Source organism: Embiotoca jacksoni, unplaced genomic scaffold (assembly GCF_022577435.1).
Source record: "Embiotoca jacksoni isolate LCO1_2020_lvr unplaced genomic scaffold, fEmbJac1.0.p SCAF_23, whole genome shotgun sequence".
In the NCBI taxonomy this organism is placed as follows: Eukaryota; Metazoa; Chordata; class Actinopteri; family Embiotocidae; genus Embiotoca; species Embiotoca jacksoni.
Genome location: NW_027185374.1, coordinates 1,088,093 through 1,106,845, shown reverse-complemented (window position 1 = coordinate 1,106,845; position 18,753 = coordinate 1,088,093). Strand labels below are relative to the sequence as shown.

General features: G+C 38.0%; 1 protein-coding gene across 9 annotated transcripts in view; it reads right to left on the bottom strand.

The window, feature by feature from the left end:
* otofa (otoferlin a) overlaps positions 1-18,753 on the bottom strand; it is a 74,249-nt gene that overhangs the window by 31,703 nt on the left and 23,793 nt on the right. For all 9 annotated transcript variants that reach the window (XM_069158135.1, XM_069158141.1, XM_069158133.1 and 6 more), the window contains exons 4-5: positions 12,328-12,427; positions 9,271-9,470 (exon numbers count right to left, since the gene is read on the bottom strand). In XM_069158135.1, the coding sequence (XP_069014236.1) occupies positions 9,271-9,470; positions 12,328-12,427 (300 nt within the window). The remainder of the gene's footprint in view (positions 1-9,270; positions 9,471-12,327; positions 12,428-18,753) is intronic.

Genomic DNA, 18,753 nt, shown 5'->3' with positions numbered 1-18,753 from the left:
TTGTGATGTCATCAGCAGGACGACAAATGAGGGGCCTTAATAATTAAAAATGAGTGTGACCATCCAATTTGCTGCGGATATGGATACATGTCAGGAAATTAATGAACAGGAGGGTTTTTCCTTTTGTTTCCTCAGGCATTTAGAGTCGAGTATATCAAAGTTCAGCTTCTGCTTTGATCTTTCCTCCATTATTCTGAAGCAACCGTCAACCGCATTTCAGGGAATATGGAAAACTTTAAACATATGACATCATCTCAGTAGACGAGTTCATGGCAAAGTGCTAAGAGCAGTTCAAAGCAGTCTGGAACCCCATGATTACAAATAAAAATCACAAAACGCTGAGGAACATAAAGTTTCTCCCCACAATTTACTGTAAATCAAGGCATTTGCATTTCAGGATTTGGCTTCTGTCTACATCATGTCTGTAAACCAAAGTTTGAGCAGTTTGATTCTAGCTAGGAGGTAAGTTTGAATTAACAGTATTGCCTGAAAAATCACAAATACTTAACTGTATAATAAGATTTCAGAATTTCAAATTGATTGATTTGCAGACAGCAATAATAATCAAGTCATTTATCATGCAATTACTGGTTCTAGCTTCTCAAATGAGAGGATTTGCTGCTTTTTCAGTTTTATATCACTGTAAACTGAATTTCTTTGAGTTAATGACTGACTTTGAAGACAGATAAATTGACTTAAAACCAATTTTATGATTAAAATTAACGTGAGTTGCATCCTTATTTAATCCTAAACCCATTTCCTTGTCTCCCTATGAATCAACTATAAACTACCAGAAGGAAATACACAAACACAATGTGTCAAAAGCATTTTTCATACATACCACATGAAAGACAACACAGACAGGTCAGATCACCATAAATCCACCCCAAGCTTTTTCCTATTTTGAACTATATTTCCATATGCTTCACTTGTCAGCTGCAGAAAGTACAAACCACCTGGGCATGTAAGAGTTGGACAGATGAGTGGATGATGCAGGGCAGACAGGAGGGGAGGGAGACAGAAACAGGTCGAGGGACATGGTTGGAGATACAATGAGAGGGGAAGGATGAAGGGGCTGGGCACCAATAAAGAAGATCTTTGTAGAAACATGAACAGTCAGTCTCCTCGAGACTTCAAAACAAAACAGTTAATGAAATACTCTTCTTTTATATTTTACTTATTCCAACAGACCATTATTGTTCCATGTTTATAAAAGAAAATTTTACAATGAAATTACTCCAAGTAATATGGTACAAAAAACAGTACCTCAAACTGTACTGTATTTGGTGAAAGTAAAAATGAGGCAAATCTTACAGGCACCAATTAAGTGTTTTGAGAATATACAAAAGTAAGTGTAAGACAAAGCATTAACACCTTCCGGCCTTCTTCACACCTGGCATGCATCTCCGAGCACGTCTTGAGTGACCAGTTGTTATTGGAGCTCATTTCCCAGCTCTATATGCAAACAAACAAGTACATCATTTCTGTTTGCAAAGATCACATGGGTTGTTGTTTTTAGTTGGTGAGAGGCAGCAATACACTGGCCTGCCAAGTCTCCTGGAAACTATAAGAAGAAATCAAAACACTCAGCTTTTTCTTCTTGTTTTGATCTTTAATATGATGCCATTGATGTACAAATGAGTACTACTGACTAATGAGTTTTATTTACTTGTCTTTGGCTCCCTTCACTCTCTTTTCCTTTCCTTTGCTGAGTCAAGTAAGAATAAATACACAGAAACATCAGAGGAAAATTCTTTCGGCAGGAGGATATGTGAGAGTTTAAATTGATATGAACTTTGAAGGTTTTTCATATATTTTAAACAAGCCATCCTTTTATTCAGATTTAATGATGAAATGAAATGCTACCTTCAAAGGTGTCAGTTGGAAGCAAGGAAAGTTCACAACTGGTGTTTCCTAATAGAGTAATATAAATATGCAAATTCACACAGTATTTTGGGAGTTTGAAAGTAAAACTCTCAAAATGTCAAATTTGAAAAGAACAGAGAGAAGCGGTGACTTGTTGAGAGGTTGAAGCTGATGTTATACCTATTTTTCCTTCGATTTGAAATAAAGACTCCAAATGCGCTGACTGCACACCAAGCAAACACAAATAAACATCTTGAATTCGAAGTTATGCACTTTCAATATAAGAAGATAACAAACCTATGAAAAGCACAGCGCATTGTATGAAAAGCACAGCTATGGATATCCATAAAGCACCGAAGCAGAGAAACATACTGTATATGTGATGAAAATGAACTGTGGCTGTATGTCTGGGGGTTATTGTGTGCAAATCAATAATACATGATAGCATGCATAAATTATCTCATTACGCATGTAAATTGCAGCAAATATCAATTATCTGACTGAAGCAGAATTATTCACAACAAAAGTTTCAAACTACGTGAACAATATTTTCCTCATCTTGAATCTGCATGTCAAGCAGTGGAATAAGGAGCAGAGGATGATGGTGTAAGCTGCAGTTAAATCAGAGATCTAGCTGTGAATGTCTTCTTTTATCTATTCTATTGACAGCATGAATAACTATCACCCCCTTTCAAAAATTGGATCCCTGAAAATTATCTACATCTTTACTGTAACTGTAATTCTTTAGCCACGGCGGTAAGGATTCAGGTCACTAGTACAATATCAGCCACTACACAAGTATCAAGTGGTATGTACTGTATATACTCTGGAAACAAAACATGTGCTGGACTAATAATTGTCCTTTCTATGTTTAAATCCTGTTGGACACTCCATCTTATTGATGTTTCTTTTGTGATGTATAATGATCAGGTTTCATACCAACTTCTTTTTAGTAGCCAATAGAGTGCCACAAGGTTCTGTGCTTGGCCCAATATTATTTATATGTAACAAAAAAAATAGTACTACTCCAATTCCAACTCATATCCATTTCTATGCAGATGACACAATTTTGTATGCATATGATTCTTCTCAAACTCTTCCCATGCCTAGAACACAGTCTCTCATAAACGTTCATTAGGCATTTCTGCATAGCCTCAGGCTCAGTGCACATACAACAAAATTCCTCACTTATAGTAAGAGCAGAACAGTGACTTTGAATTATATACTCTACATTGTCATGATGTTTAATGTGTTTCATTTTATCTATTTGCAAGTTTCCTCAAGAAGTTTCAGACACACACTAAACTTTGTTTCAGATTAAAATAAATGAATAAAGGAAGGACAAAACATTACCCAGCAGTGCTTAATAATTCATTGATATATACTATACATTCTGCTCTGGGGCTTTGCTGAATGGAGCTCAATGAGATAAAGTATACACACCTGTTCTCTGTCTATTCCACACATGGATTGGATTGGATGTTTCGGTGCTTCCAAGATCCCCTCCACTGAGCCAGACAAAGATCGGCTCTGCCTCATAACACAGTTGGGGAATGAGAACCCTCACTAAACCAGAACACTCTGTCCTGAATCATTATTGAATTCCCTGCAGTCCCCCCCACCCCCACCCCCATCTCTCTCTCTCTCTCTCAATGCTCGATCTATTTTTTGGCAGAATTCCACTTTGACAACTTCAACTGATGAAACAGAACTTTATTCTTATTTATCATTCTTGTAATAGTAATATCTCTTCTCAAGTGCTTTTAATTGCTGCTTCATTTGCCTATAAGGTAGTTAATTGATTCAACAATTGATATTCCTTGCCTATGATCTACCAAGTGTTTGCTTACAACTTTAGTCTCATTAGTGTCACAGAATTCAAAGCTTATGCAAGTTTAATCACTTCACACGCAAAAAAGTCCTTTGAGACTTCATGGCCTACATACAGTACATTAAACTAAATTTTTTTTTTGAAAACTCATGTGTCCGCATTGTACGTTTGTGATTTGTTTTATCTGTATAGTAAACACACTTTCACAATATTTAACAGTGTGCGTGTATGATATGCAAAGAAGGTATGAAGTATGGTGAGGAAAATAGAGCGGAAGGAGGGAGATGCACATTACGCAACAACATTTTTTCTATGACCACGCACCGCTTTAAAAATTTTAACATTCACTGCAAATAGCACATATTTTACTCTGTTATTGCTTCAACTGGGCTGGAAAACAAAATCTCTGGACAATACACGTTGATTAAGACCACATCAAAGGGTTTTCAAGACATAATGTTCCTTTTTTCTTGACATTCTTGATGACATTTAAGGAATTCCAAAACCACTTTCCTGTATGAAATCTTATGTATAAATAATATTCTCTTCTGAGTAGATCAGCTCCTCTAAATCTCCAAGGATTTTCCAACTCATATTTGGGACAGACACAGTTGATGCAGAAACTGGGATTTACCCAAGAGGCATGTTTTCATGTCGTCATCGTCTGCTTCCTCATCAAAGCTTGGAACAAAAAGCAGCATAGAAACTGACTCAAAGGGTTTGCATTTGCACAACGACAGCAGTATCACACGCTGAGAATAACAACCAGTGCAAACTGCAGCAAAACGCAACAGCAGAGGTGACAAACACAAAGCAGTCCCTCAAGAGAACACGGGTATCGGAGAAGAAATAAGCAATGTCAAAGAGTCAAAAGACAACTGCTTCAATCGAGCATCTGTCTCAGCAGAAAGAAACAAGCAGGAGAACAGCTGAACAGGAATATGCATACATACTTTAAACAATTTAAAGCCTGACATTGAAGATTGAAGATTGACATTTTTATTTGATCGTACAGATAAAATAAACAAATAATAATGATACTGTATATATTTTTTACAGCAGATGTTACTAAGCCTTAAACAGAAAGGGAGTGTAAAGCCTTATCTGTGATTGGAGTGTGTCAGCAATGTTCTGACTCACTGATCTGAGGAATTTTGCTGAAAAGGTTTTTCTGTATGTTTGACAGTTGAGAACTTGCAATGAAGTACAGTAATTGTGTATTACAATGTGCGGAAGACTGCGTCTGGTGTGTATTGGACATCAATAACAGCTGTATATACAGCATGTGAGTTTAACAATGAAATGGTGATTATTTCTGGGTAAAAAAGTACGTAAAATCTTTGTCCATGCACACAAACACAGATGTTTTAAATGACTCTGATTAGACTAGTAGTCAGGTTAAAACTGCATGAAATCCTCTTGAAATTTTTCCATTTGCTGTTAGGACAATAAATGGTTAGACTTTGTGTTTATTTTTACTTATAATAGAATGAAATAATTTTTGTATTCACATGCCTTCTACGTAGTTCATCACCTTCTGAGAATGCTAAATATTTGCCTGGTTCTTGCAGTTTTAGCATAATTTTTAGCATCATGTTTCTATTCATCAAGAGCAATTATTTGCACAGTCAATTGCATGATGTAGATGATGAAAAATCTACAACAGCATGTTAAATTGTCCCCACTGCAATACAACCGACAAGAGAATGAACAGGCTTTAGAAAAGATCTTATCAGTCAACATGTGTGGAAAAAAAACATGTGAGTGGAGTCTTTACCAACCTATACAATTAATAAAAATTACACAAAATCTACATGAAAAATCTATGTTGTATATGAACGCCATGTTTCTGTATTAAAAGACATATCCAGCAGACCCACTGAGATAAGGATGGGAGAGATAAAAGACCACACAACACCTGCACCAAAGCACTGAGTGATGATACATCATCACCGTGTGACGCCGGGGCTGTCTTTGAAGTTACGCCAATTTACACTGATGAAGAAATGAATCCCACACTTGGCACAAAATCATAAATACTGTAAATCAACACTTGTTTGAATAAATTAGCATCAGTAACATTACACTGAGGATTGATTTGATGTTATGCAAATGGATCATGCATATTTAAATTGTTTGAATAAACATAATGACTATTTACAGCTATATGTTTCAGTGGAGCAATATTGATTAATGTATGAATTGTTTTTATAGAAAAAAAAAAAGGTTCTTTTTGCCCTTCGCATCAGTGTTAAAGTAGGATCATGCTCCAAAGTGCAACCCTTTTTTCTCATTGTTTTATTTCCAGCATTTGATGTCCACAGATCAAATGACAGCGGGAACCTCAAACCCATTCTCTTCATGTTCTCCCTTGAATGGCCCATCCAGCAGATCTGCTTCACCGGCAGTAAAACCACACAGAAGGTGATTTATTTATTAGAAATAACAAAACCACTGCCAGGCTGGCTTATCATGGTGTTGCAGATAGCGCTTTATGGGTGCGGCCATAAATCATCCTGCAAGGCCCGGGGAGATGATGTGGAGGTGGGGTAGGGGAGAGGTGGTAGCAGGGGGATGGTGAACTTTGGGTGCAATTCCACTTAGTTAAGGGGATGAGGAGAAACCGATATGCCTTAATAAGGCAGCTACGATACTGTATAATGAAATTCGATCTGCCCTAAAAAAAAAATTCTACAACAAGCATACATGACCTTTAGTCTGCAGCTGATCCAACAGAAATAGTCAGCAGTGGGCAGAGCTGCATGTATCATGACAGAGTTCTTCTGAAACTCATTCATCATTAAACACAGAACGGGAGTCTGCCTCTGGAATTCTCTAAAAATAAAATATAACTCTCTTTCAGAGTCTCAGAATGACTTCCTGCAGCTGATGACTGTCTTTTAAAGTTTGGCCATAATTAATACCTGGAAGAAAGGGACGAATTTGAGGAGACATTATTGTGAAATATTTGCATGAAATAGGGATAAAACAGACACATAAAACCAAACAGGCGGAAAATCAGCAGCAGGCTGTGGGAGATATACTTTGAGGCTAAACTGCTTATGACTTTCTCCCCCTTTTTCGCCTCCTCATCCTCCTTCCTAGAGGAATGAGAGAATCATTCCAGGTTATCATCTCCTACGCATTTATGCATCATTACCAGAATAAGGACTATTACCAACTGGCTGTGGAGAATTAAGACACAATAAAAATATCTTTAGAAAATTTAATTCTGAAAACATCTCAACCAGAGGAAAACTTAGCGGCTGGTAATTCAGGATATAAAAGGTTTGGATGAGAAGTGGCAAGGCTATTAAAATCCATCAGTCTGACCAATGCGAGGCAGATTAGAGCTGGATTTTTTTGGCCAGGCTTGATGGTATTTTCTCAGTAGGTTATTCGCTTATTTTCCCCAAACCAAAAAGCCCTACGGTATCCCTGACAGTCTGACTGACAGCTCCCAACTGCCACGGCAACAAGATGGCTGGGCTTGCTCACCTGAAGTAAAGAGCGGAGAGTCAAATGTATGTGTTGCATAATTATTCATCTGAAATATAGCACGTCGAAAATACATTTTGGATTTGATTACTTTGGTGAAGATTAGCTTGATAACGTTCTTCCAGCTTAACTATTTTACACGATTCCTCTGCAGCAGTACTTTCTTTTTCTTTTTTAACCAAATCCAAGCACTGTATCCGTTATATAAAACCCGTGGGACGCTCTATAACCAAGTTAACTTTTCTTGGTTTCCCCAGGCTTGTAAATCCCGTTTTAACACAATTCTTTAATTTTATGCAGTAAGACAGTGTAACTTAGTCATTCAGTGTCAACAAACAAAAACAAAAACATGCACAACCGCATTTAGCCACACACAAGCATATGTTATTTCACACGCTCATTCAAAATGCAGCATAATGATGGTTTTAGGGGTCTGGCTCTGCAGATAGTCTCGGTGAAAATCAATACCTCCCACAGATTATTTCACATACTATTCAGCAAAAACACAACAGTGAAACCACAGAGGAAGACCATGCACTGAGGCAAAAAAAAACAGCCTGCAGACATGAGCAGCTCTTAGAGTTTTTCATGGTAAATATATGTGGCCTTATACAGCCTGGTGTTATTGTGTATTACTTTCAACTGCCACATGCAGCTTGTTCTAAACTAATACAATTTTGCCCACTATGGTTTTCTTTTTTAATTTTGGTTTGAATAAGGACAAAGTAGTAATATTTGTAACTTCAGTGATTGCAAGAAATATATTCTGTTTTAATTTCTACAATGCTGCTTCTGTAAAATACATGGATTTCATCAAAGAGCATGACATTAAACAAGTTAATCATAAAACCTAAAAAATTAATATCATCCAGGCTTAAACAAATATACAAACTGAAATTCTGTACTCTTAAAAAGTTATTGACAGTTTGCAAAAATGGATCAAAATGGATGAAGTAAAAAGAGACTCATACTCTTCATTTTTCATCGTCAAAATATGGCTCCTACATTATCCACAATCCAACTCATCCAACAGTTTGAAAATAAAGTGCATCATGCTCATGGATGTACTAGGAGAAATTAATACTGGACTCAAACATAGTGTTTAGTTACTTGAATGAATATTGCTTGTCTGGCGAGTAAGCCAAAACCATTTTCTTTTATGAATGTCTTTGTCCTTTATTGGACGAGCAACAGTGATGAGTCAGACAGGAAACACTGGATGAGGGAAAGGAGATGACTTACAACACTTGTGCCTGGCTGAAACTGAACAAGGGACGTTGCAATTATGTGACATGTGCTGTAACCATTCAGCCACCGAGGCTCGCCCAAACATGGTTTGTCGATTCCAGGTTCACTTCTGCGTTGTGCAACCCAATGGACATGCTTACTGTTCCCCGCACCTGTCCTGCCCATGCTTGTCGCCTGAAGTGATGTCACTTGCAATGTAACTGGAGGCAACGAGCGTGGGCGGCTGTTCAGTCATATTTACCTGTTTTCACATAACTTCTTTGGAGGCCTCAAAAGCTTCATAAGATTTCATCAAATATATAAAACAACTTTAAAATGCTGATTGTTTTACATAACTAAATGCCCCACCTGACTGCGATGCATTTTTCATTTAAATTTTGCACAAACATTAGGAATGGCCATATCTACACCATATATTGACATGATCCACATTGTTAATTGAGAGTTGATCACAGATGACAACCGATTTGCAGAACGATAAATTCTGCTCTGAACTTGGCTAGATTGATGCAGAAGTCCTCTGTGTTTCTCTCAGTAATGACGGCAGATGTCACATCAGCCGGACAGCATGAGGCCTCATTAATGTGTGAATGTTGCATCCAGCTGTTAAACTGAACCCGTTCAAGTTATTCATCACCCATGTGTGCCTCAGTAGTACTCCTACCGGTAAAATCCTCTTAAAGAGCTAAAGTACAAAAATAAACAACATATCTTGTTTGCTTTTGGGGTGCCAACAAATTGATATTCAAGGGCTAATCAACACAATTTCACATCCTGATTGTGATGTAATCAAGTTATATAGGAAACAGTTTGTCTGTTTGACTCACTTTCTGAACGTCGGTATGGATCCCTGTAAAGACCGTCCAGGAGATGTCCCTGGCCCGTGGCTTTGTCCTGACAGCAAGCTGTCTGTTTCAAAGGCAAACATCCCGTCACGGTCGTCGGGAACATCCAGGAACTCCCCATCACTCCACACTCCAACCGCGCCGTCCATCGACTGGTATCTGATCTCTATAGTAACGCTGGTCTAGAAATTACGGAAAAGTTGATCAAAATGAGCTTAGTTGAATACATTTTATTTCACTTCAAAGCATTCAGATTAATTTATCTAATGTATGAAATTTGTTTTTTTGAGAAAAGCGTCAAATTATCCAAAACTCATTATTTCCCCGTCAGATGCTTCTAATGTTTCAATTATCCCTGCAAACAAAATCAAATCCAAGGACTTTATGATGTTTCATTTAGAAACAAAATCAAAGCATCATTTATCACTAATATCCTTTATTTGTTTGTAAAATGGCAGTGTGCTATCAGGACTGCCGTTACGCCTACCGATTCATCCATCAAGATAATTTCAGCTTGACAAATTATGTCACAAATATTTTCCATTACAAACTTCTTAAATGTCATTTTAACCAACAGTAATTTTTGGCTTGTTCACTTTTTTTGTTTGAAATCATGTCATGTTTCATACGTTGCCTGATCTGAAATGTTTGCCCATGCTTGTGTGCAGCTGTATAGATGGCACTTTCAACATATTAATTTTTTTTCTCAAAGTATTGCTAAGCCTACTTACAGCCTTACACTGCAGCTACCATGACTGCTGACTCTTCATTTTGTTATGTTATCCTTGTTTTACTTGTACTTGTGGATCTAACTTGTGCATTTTGGTTCACGTTGTCTGTTTAATGTAGAGTACATAATGATATAAAAAGTGCTCTTTAAATACAAATTATGATAATATTATGATAGACTTTTGAGGGACTTTACTGGGCTCTTCTTAACATAGGTTAATCTGCAGTGTTTATACATGTTAATATGTATTTATGTTTGCATGTAAAATGTATTTTTTTTTTTTTGCCTTTGTTTTTAGTTAGCTAAACTCACCACACATATAGCGCAACACCTCATGCACAACCAATGAAATTGTAAACCAGCCAACACCGGAAGGCCGTCTGGCATGTGCTTTCCTGTCTATTTAACTGTGTAAAGAAAAAGCTCTCAATATTGGCAACAAACTTAGCAGGACTATAAATCAAGTCCTCTTCTTGGTATTTGCTGGGGGGATTCAGACTGACACCAGCTGTTTGCTTAATACAGACCAGAAAGACAGGTGGCACCGTAGTTTGTGTTTGGTATCTTCTGAAGAATTTTGTTTGGACAATTATCATCCTCCTGGCAAGGACCTGATCTTTAATACAGAGTGGCCAATTTATTCTACTGACAAAGATGGATGAGGACAAAAATATACACTGGGGATACTTGTTTATTCACTCCCACATCTCTCTTTGTCGCTCTCTCTTTCTTACATCCTGGCAAGGCAATCACTGTAATCCACCAGGAGATAGATTTGTTACTATGGCAACCACACCAGTGCAGAGTTGTAAGAAAAAGTGTTTCTCTCGGGTTGCGTCTGGTTTAGTTTTGCCAGTTTCTTGCTACAGGGATGTACAGTAATGACATTCTCTTAACTGTGTGTGTGTGTGTGTGTGTGTGTGTGTGTGTGTGTGTGTGTGTGTGTGTGTGTGTGTGTGTGTGTGTGTGTGTGAGAGAGAGAAAGCGAGGGGGGGGGGGGGTTAAGTGTGTTCACGAGAAGCCACTTGCACATATGTCGTTTTGTATGTGTAAATGTGTGGCATGTGTGTAAACCCTGTCGCCCTCCCGTTGTGTGTTATCATCTCAGAAACATGGCATCAGCACTCCCAGCTCCACCAACACAATTCTGCACCCTGTGGTGGTTTTAAATCTCACACAGATACGTCGTCCCTCACATCCCATTGTGCTGCTCTCATTTCCACATAAATATTCCCTCTTACATTATGCTTTCACTCCCAAATCATCCTCACACTCATCTTTACCACTGAGCTGTTCTAAACACAATTCCTGATCAATAGACAATATATAGATTAATGTTAATGGCAAGTGTTTATGATGTTCTGATGTTGTTAGGAGACTGTTGTATTTCCATCAGATACTGGTTTATGTGAGGGTCTTCACTGCTGATCCTTTATTGGTTATACATCTCCTATTGCCACTGCTGCATGTCCCTCTATTTGCTTGTGAATACATTTTGCTGGCTAATACCATTCATTTAAATCCTACTGCTGTAAGCTATACCATTTACAACAACAAACTGTTTGATTTAGGCTTTTGTAAATGTTTTTTGTAAACCCGTATTTCCCCCTTTAATTTGAGCTTTGCGTATGCTGAAATGTTGTATAGGCAGCTTGAAAGGACATGTTCTTGTGCCATTCAATGAAATTTATTTTAGACGTTTGTCTACATCCTTACCTCCAAATTCAGCTCAATACATCTGTTATGTTTGGACACTTTATCCATATCCTTAAATTTAGAATATAGCTATTTGAAATGGGAAGGCTATGCAGTTATTACTGACAGGAGGAGTAAGGATGAAAATGGAGCCTACAAGCAGCTCCTGTCTTGTTTCACGTTTTGGCCTCTTGTGGGCAGCACCACAAGATATAAACACAAAAGTGACATATTATCAGCTTATAAAATTGTTATGGTGAAAATGTTAGTATTTTCTACTGATATATTCAGTAGATATATAGCAACATATCATTCATTTAGAGCCTTTGCAGAGTCGGTTTCATAAAAGCACTGATCTGTTTGGGTATTTGCATTACTTGTCTGGGAGCCACTAAGGTAGCTCTAAGCAAGCTTTTAAAGGTTGATGGAGTTGATTCAAATGGTTTATAGTAATTACTATATATAAATATTAGCCTGGAAATAAAATATTTTGAACACTTAACATTAAATGTTAACCAGAGAAAGAGCAGAGATATGGTCGGGGTCTCCAAAAATGTCGACCTCCTCACTTTGTAACCCGTGTAGACTGCTGCCACTCCAGTGTAAGAGCCTACCTTTATTGATGTGTTGTTATCATCGATGAGAGTGTCGGTCAGCTCTAGGTGTCCCTCTTCAGCCACCTTCTGAAGAACCATACAGAAAGTCCCAACCAGCCTGCAGGAAAACACCAACAGAGAGACACACATTGTAAACAGAAATCAATAGAATCAATACACAACATTAATGTGTTTTTCTCCTTTGTTCCTCCTCTGCTGCCCATCTGTTTACCTCTGTGTAAATCTAAAGTCTGCAGATCGTTGTCACATTGCTAGCCTGTCTACATTTTCAGTAACATCAATAAATACTGACAAATTGAATTTTTTTCTATTCATCAAAAGCATCTGCTCTCAACCACTACATAGTGTTTTTCTGTATAGGGGAAAGTGTGTGAGTGAAGTCGTGAACAGACTGCTCTGTGGTGAATGGGGATGAATATGGACAGTGACAGACATGATGAAGTGCCATAGTATCTAGTAGTGCCAGTATGTCACTCGTCAAAGCTGTTTAAAGGAAGTAGAGAACAGCTCACTGTCAGTCAGTCCTCATTTTAACTAGCATTTCCTCTTGACTGTCCTTTTGTCAGAAACTGCTTCTAGATTTTGCCCAATCAAACCTCATCCATCATTTTGGTACTTACAGGAATTGGTACAAACAATAGATATAAATAGTATCAAACTTATGATTGTCATTTATTAAAAAGTATGTCCCATATTTAAAAGATTTTTGTTATTTTGTTGTGTGCTAATGCACAATGTGGGAAGCAATAGCTGTTCCGTGTTTTCAAGTTCTGTCATCTTCTGGTTGTGTAACTGGCTGCCAAATTTTCAAAGAAGTGATAAATCATGAAGGACAAAAAAGCTGACTCATTCACTGACAGAGTGGTTACTTATTTTTGGACATTTTCTTACATACAACCATCACGTTATCTTTTATTATCTTAGAGTTTTATGAATTTGATGAGCTGTTCTTTTAGTTTGGAGATGCGTCTTTACAGATGAGTTTTGTTTGTCCTGTGTTGATGCATTTCTGATGGACCCTGTGCTGCATGGTGCTGTATATTGCTGTATATTTGAATTTAGATTCAAAAGTTCACACAAAATTGCTCTATGTTGATTGTAACCACCAAGCAAATTACAAATTACACATCTTTTCACACTTCACGACACATGACAAAGGCATAGAGCAGAACGTTTGGTCAATGTACACTTTAAAAAAACACCAAAGCGAACACAGTGACATAGAAAACATAAATGCTTAATCTCTGCTAAAATGTATTTTAGATATTAAGACCTGAATTCAATGACTTCCTGTAATTTCACTGAGAATCAACCATCGGTTTAGTCTGGTTAGTTCCCCAGTGTGCTCGCCAACTTGCGTGTATAAAATATGATCAGAATTAAAATGTGTTTGTATCAAAGGACTTCGAATTGGAAATCCCCCCTATTAGGCATAACATCAAGGAAAATACTAGACATGTGTTTCAAATAGCTTTCACAAAATTTTTCTAAAACCTTTTTTCAACACATTTCCAGCACAAGGCAGCAATTTATCAGCCACTTCTCTTACACTTTTTTTTAGTCCCCTCAAGGACAAGTGACTTCATGGATGAGGAGTCACACATCATTCATTCACCTTGCACACTCAATTGAAGGGTTACTCTTTACTTTTCTTTAGTTTGCTGTTACTTTGAGTTTGCGATAATAAGAAAGGTTTGTTGTAACTTAAAAAAAAACAATTATGAAGGCAGCAGGGCCTCTGTGCTGACCTTAGATCCAACATAGGAACATAGAACACACATTGCATTTAACTGCTCTTTTGTTTAAATTAAGAGTATTAAATTATGTAAATGTAACACTGAAAATGAAAGAATAACATATTGGGCATTTCGTTTTTTTTCTTTGTTGAAAATCCCATGCCTGGTTTAATTAAAGGATTATTTCTTGATTGTTTTCTTTTGTTCATGTTTTATTAGAGATTAATTCCTGTCAACATCCAATGGAAACTTTAACTAAGTAATCAACTGGGCACCTATATGGAAAATAGTCATACTATCTACTTCTGCAACTCTACAACTGCCTTGAGTTTTTAAGCTGTGAAATTAACATGTGGTTGTAAACACAGGAATCCTTCTCATCTACACTCCATATTAAATTAATTTGGCAGAGCTATTTTTTTTATTTATAGATGTGTGGCTCCAGAAAACAAATAGCCAAGCGACTTTAATGTTATTTTATGGGAAGATTATAAGATTGTAACATTTGTCTTGAATTTAGTCCCTCCCTTGAACATTTCCTCATGGTGTCTGAGGAAACACAGCAGAATGGGACTTCCACTGTGGACCGTTGCTATTTATTAGATCATTAGATGCATTTCTATGCTGCCCAAGGATCCTGCATACAACATAACAGCAGGAAGAAACCCAGTACAGTCCCCATTCAGGTAGTCAATTAGAGTTGGTGAATAATTTAAAGAGTTTCCCCCAAAACAGAGTGTGCAGAGAAATCAGCCACACATAGAGAGCATGCCGTGCAGTCCACACCGAGCCACAAACACATCCCATTTACACTATCATGATTTACACATACATCTACACATACCTTGGATAACACAAGTTTTACTGCATATGTCACATAGTGAGTAGTACATCAAATGAAGCAACAAAGGAACCGGACACTCAAACACCAGGCTGGATGAGTCCACAGGGAGAGATAATATCATAAGACAAGGGCATGCAAGCAATAGCTTAACCACAAGGTACACAAAGACGTACGCACACACACGCACACGCACACGCACACGCACACACACACACATGCACACACACACGCACATAGAGGAAATCATCAGGCATTGGAGCTAACAATGTGAGCTTCCCAATGGGACTGTATAAATTGACAGTCAGATGAGAGTGAATGAGTACAGTACATACAAACACACACGCGCTGTACACAAGCACACCTGCACCTCAATATGAAAAACAACAAATTCTATCTCATTACATTTATAAGCAAAGAATAACAACAAAGGCAGCACGTGGCTTTCATCAGTGAGCAAATAAAGCGAGAGCGCTGTTTGGAAGCTGCTATTATTCTTTTTCTCTCTCTAGATTAATCTCTCTTTATCTCCTACCCTCACCTATAGTTTTTCTTTCCTCTGGAGCGAGTGTTGATGAATTCAAACCAGAGAAAAAAGTGAGGCCACGTTTGTCAGGAGAGCTTCAAAACTTAATAATGAGGGAAATTTACACTTGCAGAACTTGACTTTGAATCCCAGGTTTTACAGAAAAAAATATGTGCTGCGCCTCAGGTGCTGGCAGATGGTTTCTCTGTGAAAGTGTGTATCTGCCTGGCTCCCCAAAGCACAGCTCCATGCTCAACTTTACAGGATTAACTAAAGAAAAAAAAGTCAGTGAGGATATTAAAGGTTCTGTGCAGAAAACCTTTTCTTTGGAGAAAAATAGGAGCCTCTGCACCTCTGAGCAACATCTCTACTTTTTCCTTTACCAGACAGGGGTGATCAATATGTCCAAATGGTCTGTCATTTACTTTCAGCCATTGTAACATGTGTACAAGTGCTGAATAATTGAACTGAGCGAGGCCTATCATGTTCTGGCTCACTTTTTAGCACTTCAAAAGGTGGCATTCATTATTGATTGAAGTTCTGCAAACAATTTACTTTCATCTGCTCCATAATTCAGAGCTCCCTTCCCTTTCAATTTGTATTATTTTTCTTTGTGATCATGAAGTTTCTTACAGAAATCAAGGCGTAACTATGATGAAAGATCTGTCTCAGGTAAACTTGGGAGGAGGTGAGAACAACTTTGAAATGTAAAATATTCCCTCAAGTCAAAGAGAGTTGTTCTCAAGGTTGCACTAATCCACTACAGCTGCTGGTAACTCAGCTGGAGGACAGCATGACATGGAAATGTTACAGCTGACAGGTGTGTATGATTTGGCCTTTCTGACCAGGGGAAAAACCTCTGTCAAGCATTGCCCCCATTGATGAGCACATATACACAAGCATAAGAAGATTGAGTAAACACATCTCTATTGATTCACATGGATGCAAACAATACACCAGTGTTCCTCCCTTTTACACACACACACACACACACACACACACACACACACACACACACACACACACAATTTGAATGAGTTTTAGTGGAAAGAAACAAAGTGAAAAAAGAGAGGAATAATACAGTTGTTGCTTCTGAATGACGCGTAACAGGATATCAAAATTTGTTTAGCATGGATGTCCATCAGTTGTCTGGTTTTACCAAACCCAAACTCATTGCAATCTTTATCGTGTAAACTTCGGGCTAATTTTGAAACCATTGAAGCAGCCTTTAACCAATCCGTATTGTCCACCGTGTGACTACTGTTTTCAAAGCAATCCATCGGAAAAATGTCTTTATGCTACTGGCAAAAAAAGAAGAATCTGTAAGATTCAACAGAGTAACAGGTTTATATTTGTAAGCATTCATTTTCAGACAAGGCTGTAAACTGTCCCAATGTGTGCAACACTGATAATAATAACACCTTTTTTTGAGTCATAAAAGCCTAAAAAATAATCAGAAACTCAAGAAGAGAATAACAAAACCAGTGAGGGTATGATTTGATTTAGTGCTAAACTCAGGAGAGGGGACAGACAGAGGTAGATTAATTGGAACAAAGAGTATGTAAATTGTAAACAGTCTAATCTCACTTCAGTAGAAACTGGTCACAACAAAACTTGAAGGCAATTTTAAAGATAAAGCAAAGTAAAACATTTAAGACTGTGACAAACTGAAATTCAATAGTCACTCACAAACCCCAAGGAAAAGTTCTCCAAAGGTTGCATGTGCTGTTTCAACAAAAACAGTGTGTATATACCTCTAGAATTTCAAGTTCTTCCTGATTGATCTGTGTTTCTGTTTGCAGGGTATTCAAGAGTGACATTTAGTTAGCACCAATTATAGTCATACTTTATAATCTTGCCTAATAATAACAATCACAAGTTTGCAAAAGTGTCATAAATAATCAGCAGGCAGAATCATCTTCATCAATTTCATACTGCATCCAATCCAATCACAAGTCCAACTGCATAACATTGTGTGATCACATAAACACCTTGTTTATTAAATAACTGATGTAAATCATAGAATTTGTCTCGACACGATGGGATGTTTCTTTTGAGCCAAACTGACAAGAATTATGTAAATAGTCAGTCTTGTCTGCTACAAGAGGAAATGCCACTTTTATTACACCGGCTGAGATTTGAAGGTGCAGCAATCTAACCTTTGTGTAACACTTATGTTACTTTGAAACTGGTGACAGAGAATCCTCAAATGCTTTCAAAGTCTATGGCAATGAGCGGGCTGAGATGTTTTGAGGGACAACTATGTATTAAGAGGGGCAGAACGTCACTGTCCAAAACTAAAGAAGACACGTCAGGTCGGGAAGGTGGGTTTTCTTTGACAATCATGGGGTTGTACACTGTGAATTCGTCCTCCAGGATCAGACTGTTAACTACAGTTCGACTGTGATGTTCTGAGGCGTCTGAGCTGAAAAAAATTGCTGCAAATATCCTGAACCGTAGCACAATGGTACTTTGGTTCTCCAACACGACAACATGTCCGCTCACAGCGTGACAACAAACACATTTGTGGCTTCCTACCACTCCTAGTCATTGGATTTAGCTCCCTGCCATTTCTTTCTCTAGCCCAAAAATTTGACATAAAATTTGTCGTGCACTCTCTGCACAAGTTTCAGATTTCCATGGTGAAATCACAACTGTCATCTTTTGCTGAAAAGCTGGGCATCGGTGTAAACTGAGCGTGAATGGTTGTCTTTCTGTGTTGCTGGCAACATGTCCAGGGTGTATTCTGCCTGTCACCCGGTCAGTAGGAACAGGCTCCAGCCCCCCTTTATGGGGAAAAGCCGGTATAGATAATGGATTGATGCATTAATTCTATCTCGATTTTCATGGACCCCACTGATGTTCCTCAATGGACCTTATGGGAGTCACTGACCTCGGGTAAAAGACATTGAATATGCAATCATACACCCTGAAGTCTGCTTCACAGCTCCGTAACTCACACACAGCATACTCCAGGGTGTGCAGAATATGAAAGCCTGTCTCATGCCATGGGGGAAACCAGACAATAAAACATGTTCTACATTATGGCACTACAGCACAGAGACTACCACGCATCGCTGCCCTCTCTTTGTGTTGTGGTAATGTGATCGCGCATGTGGTTGCAGGGTATGACACACTGCCCTTACAGTGTGTTGGTACCTACAGTGATGAAGTAGATCAGGAACAATGGTAATGATGCAACCTGTGGCCATATGGAGGAGGTGTGAGATCAACACAACACTACGACTCATCTTGAATTATTTACCTAATTAAATGTGTGTCAAATTGCATTCACGTCCGTGTTTAAGTGTCTTTACAGT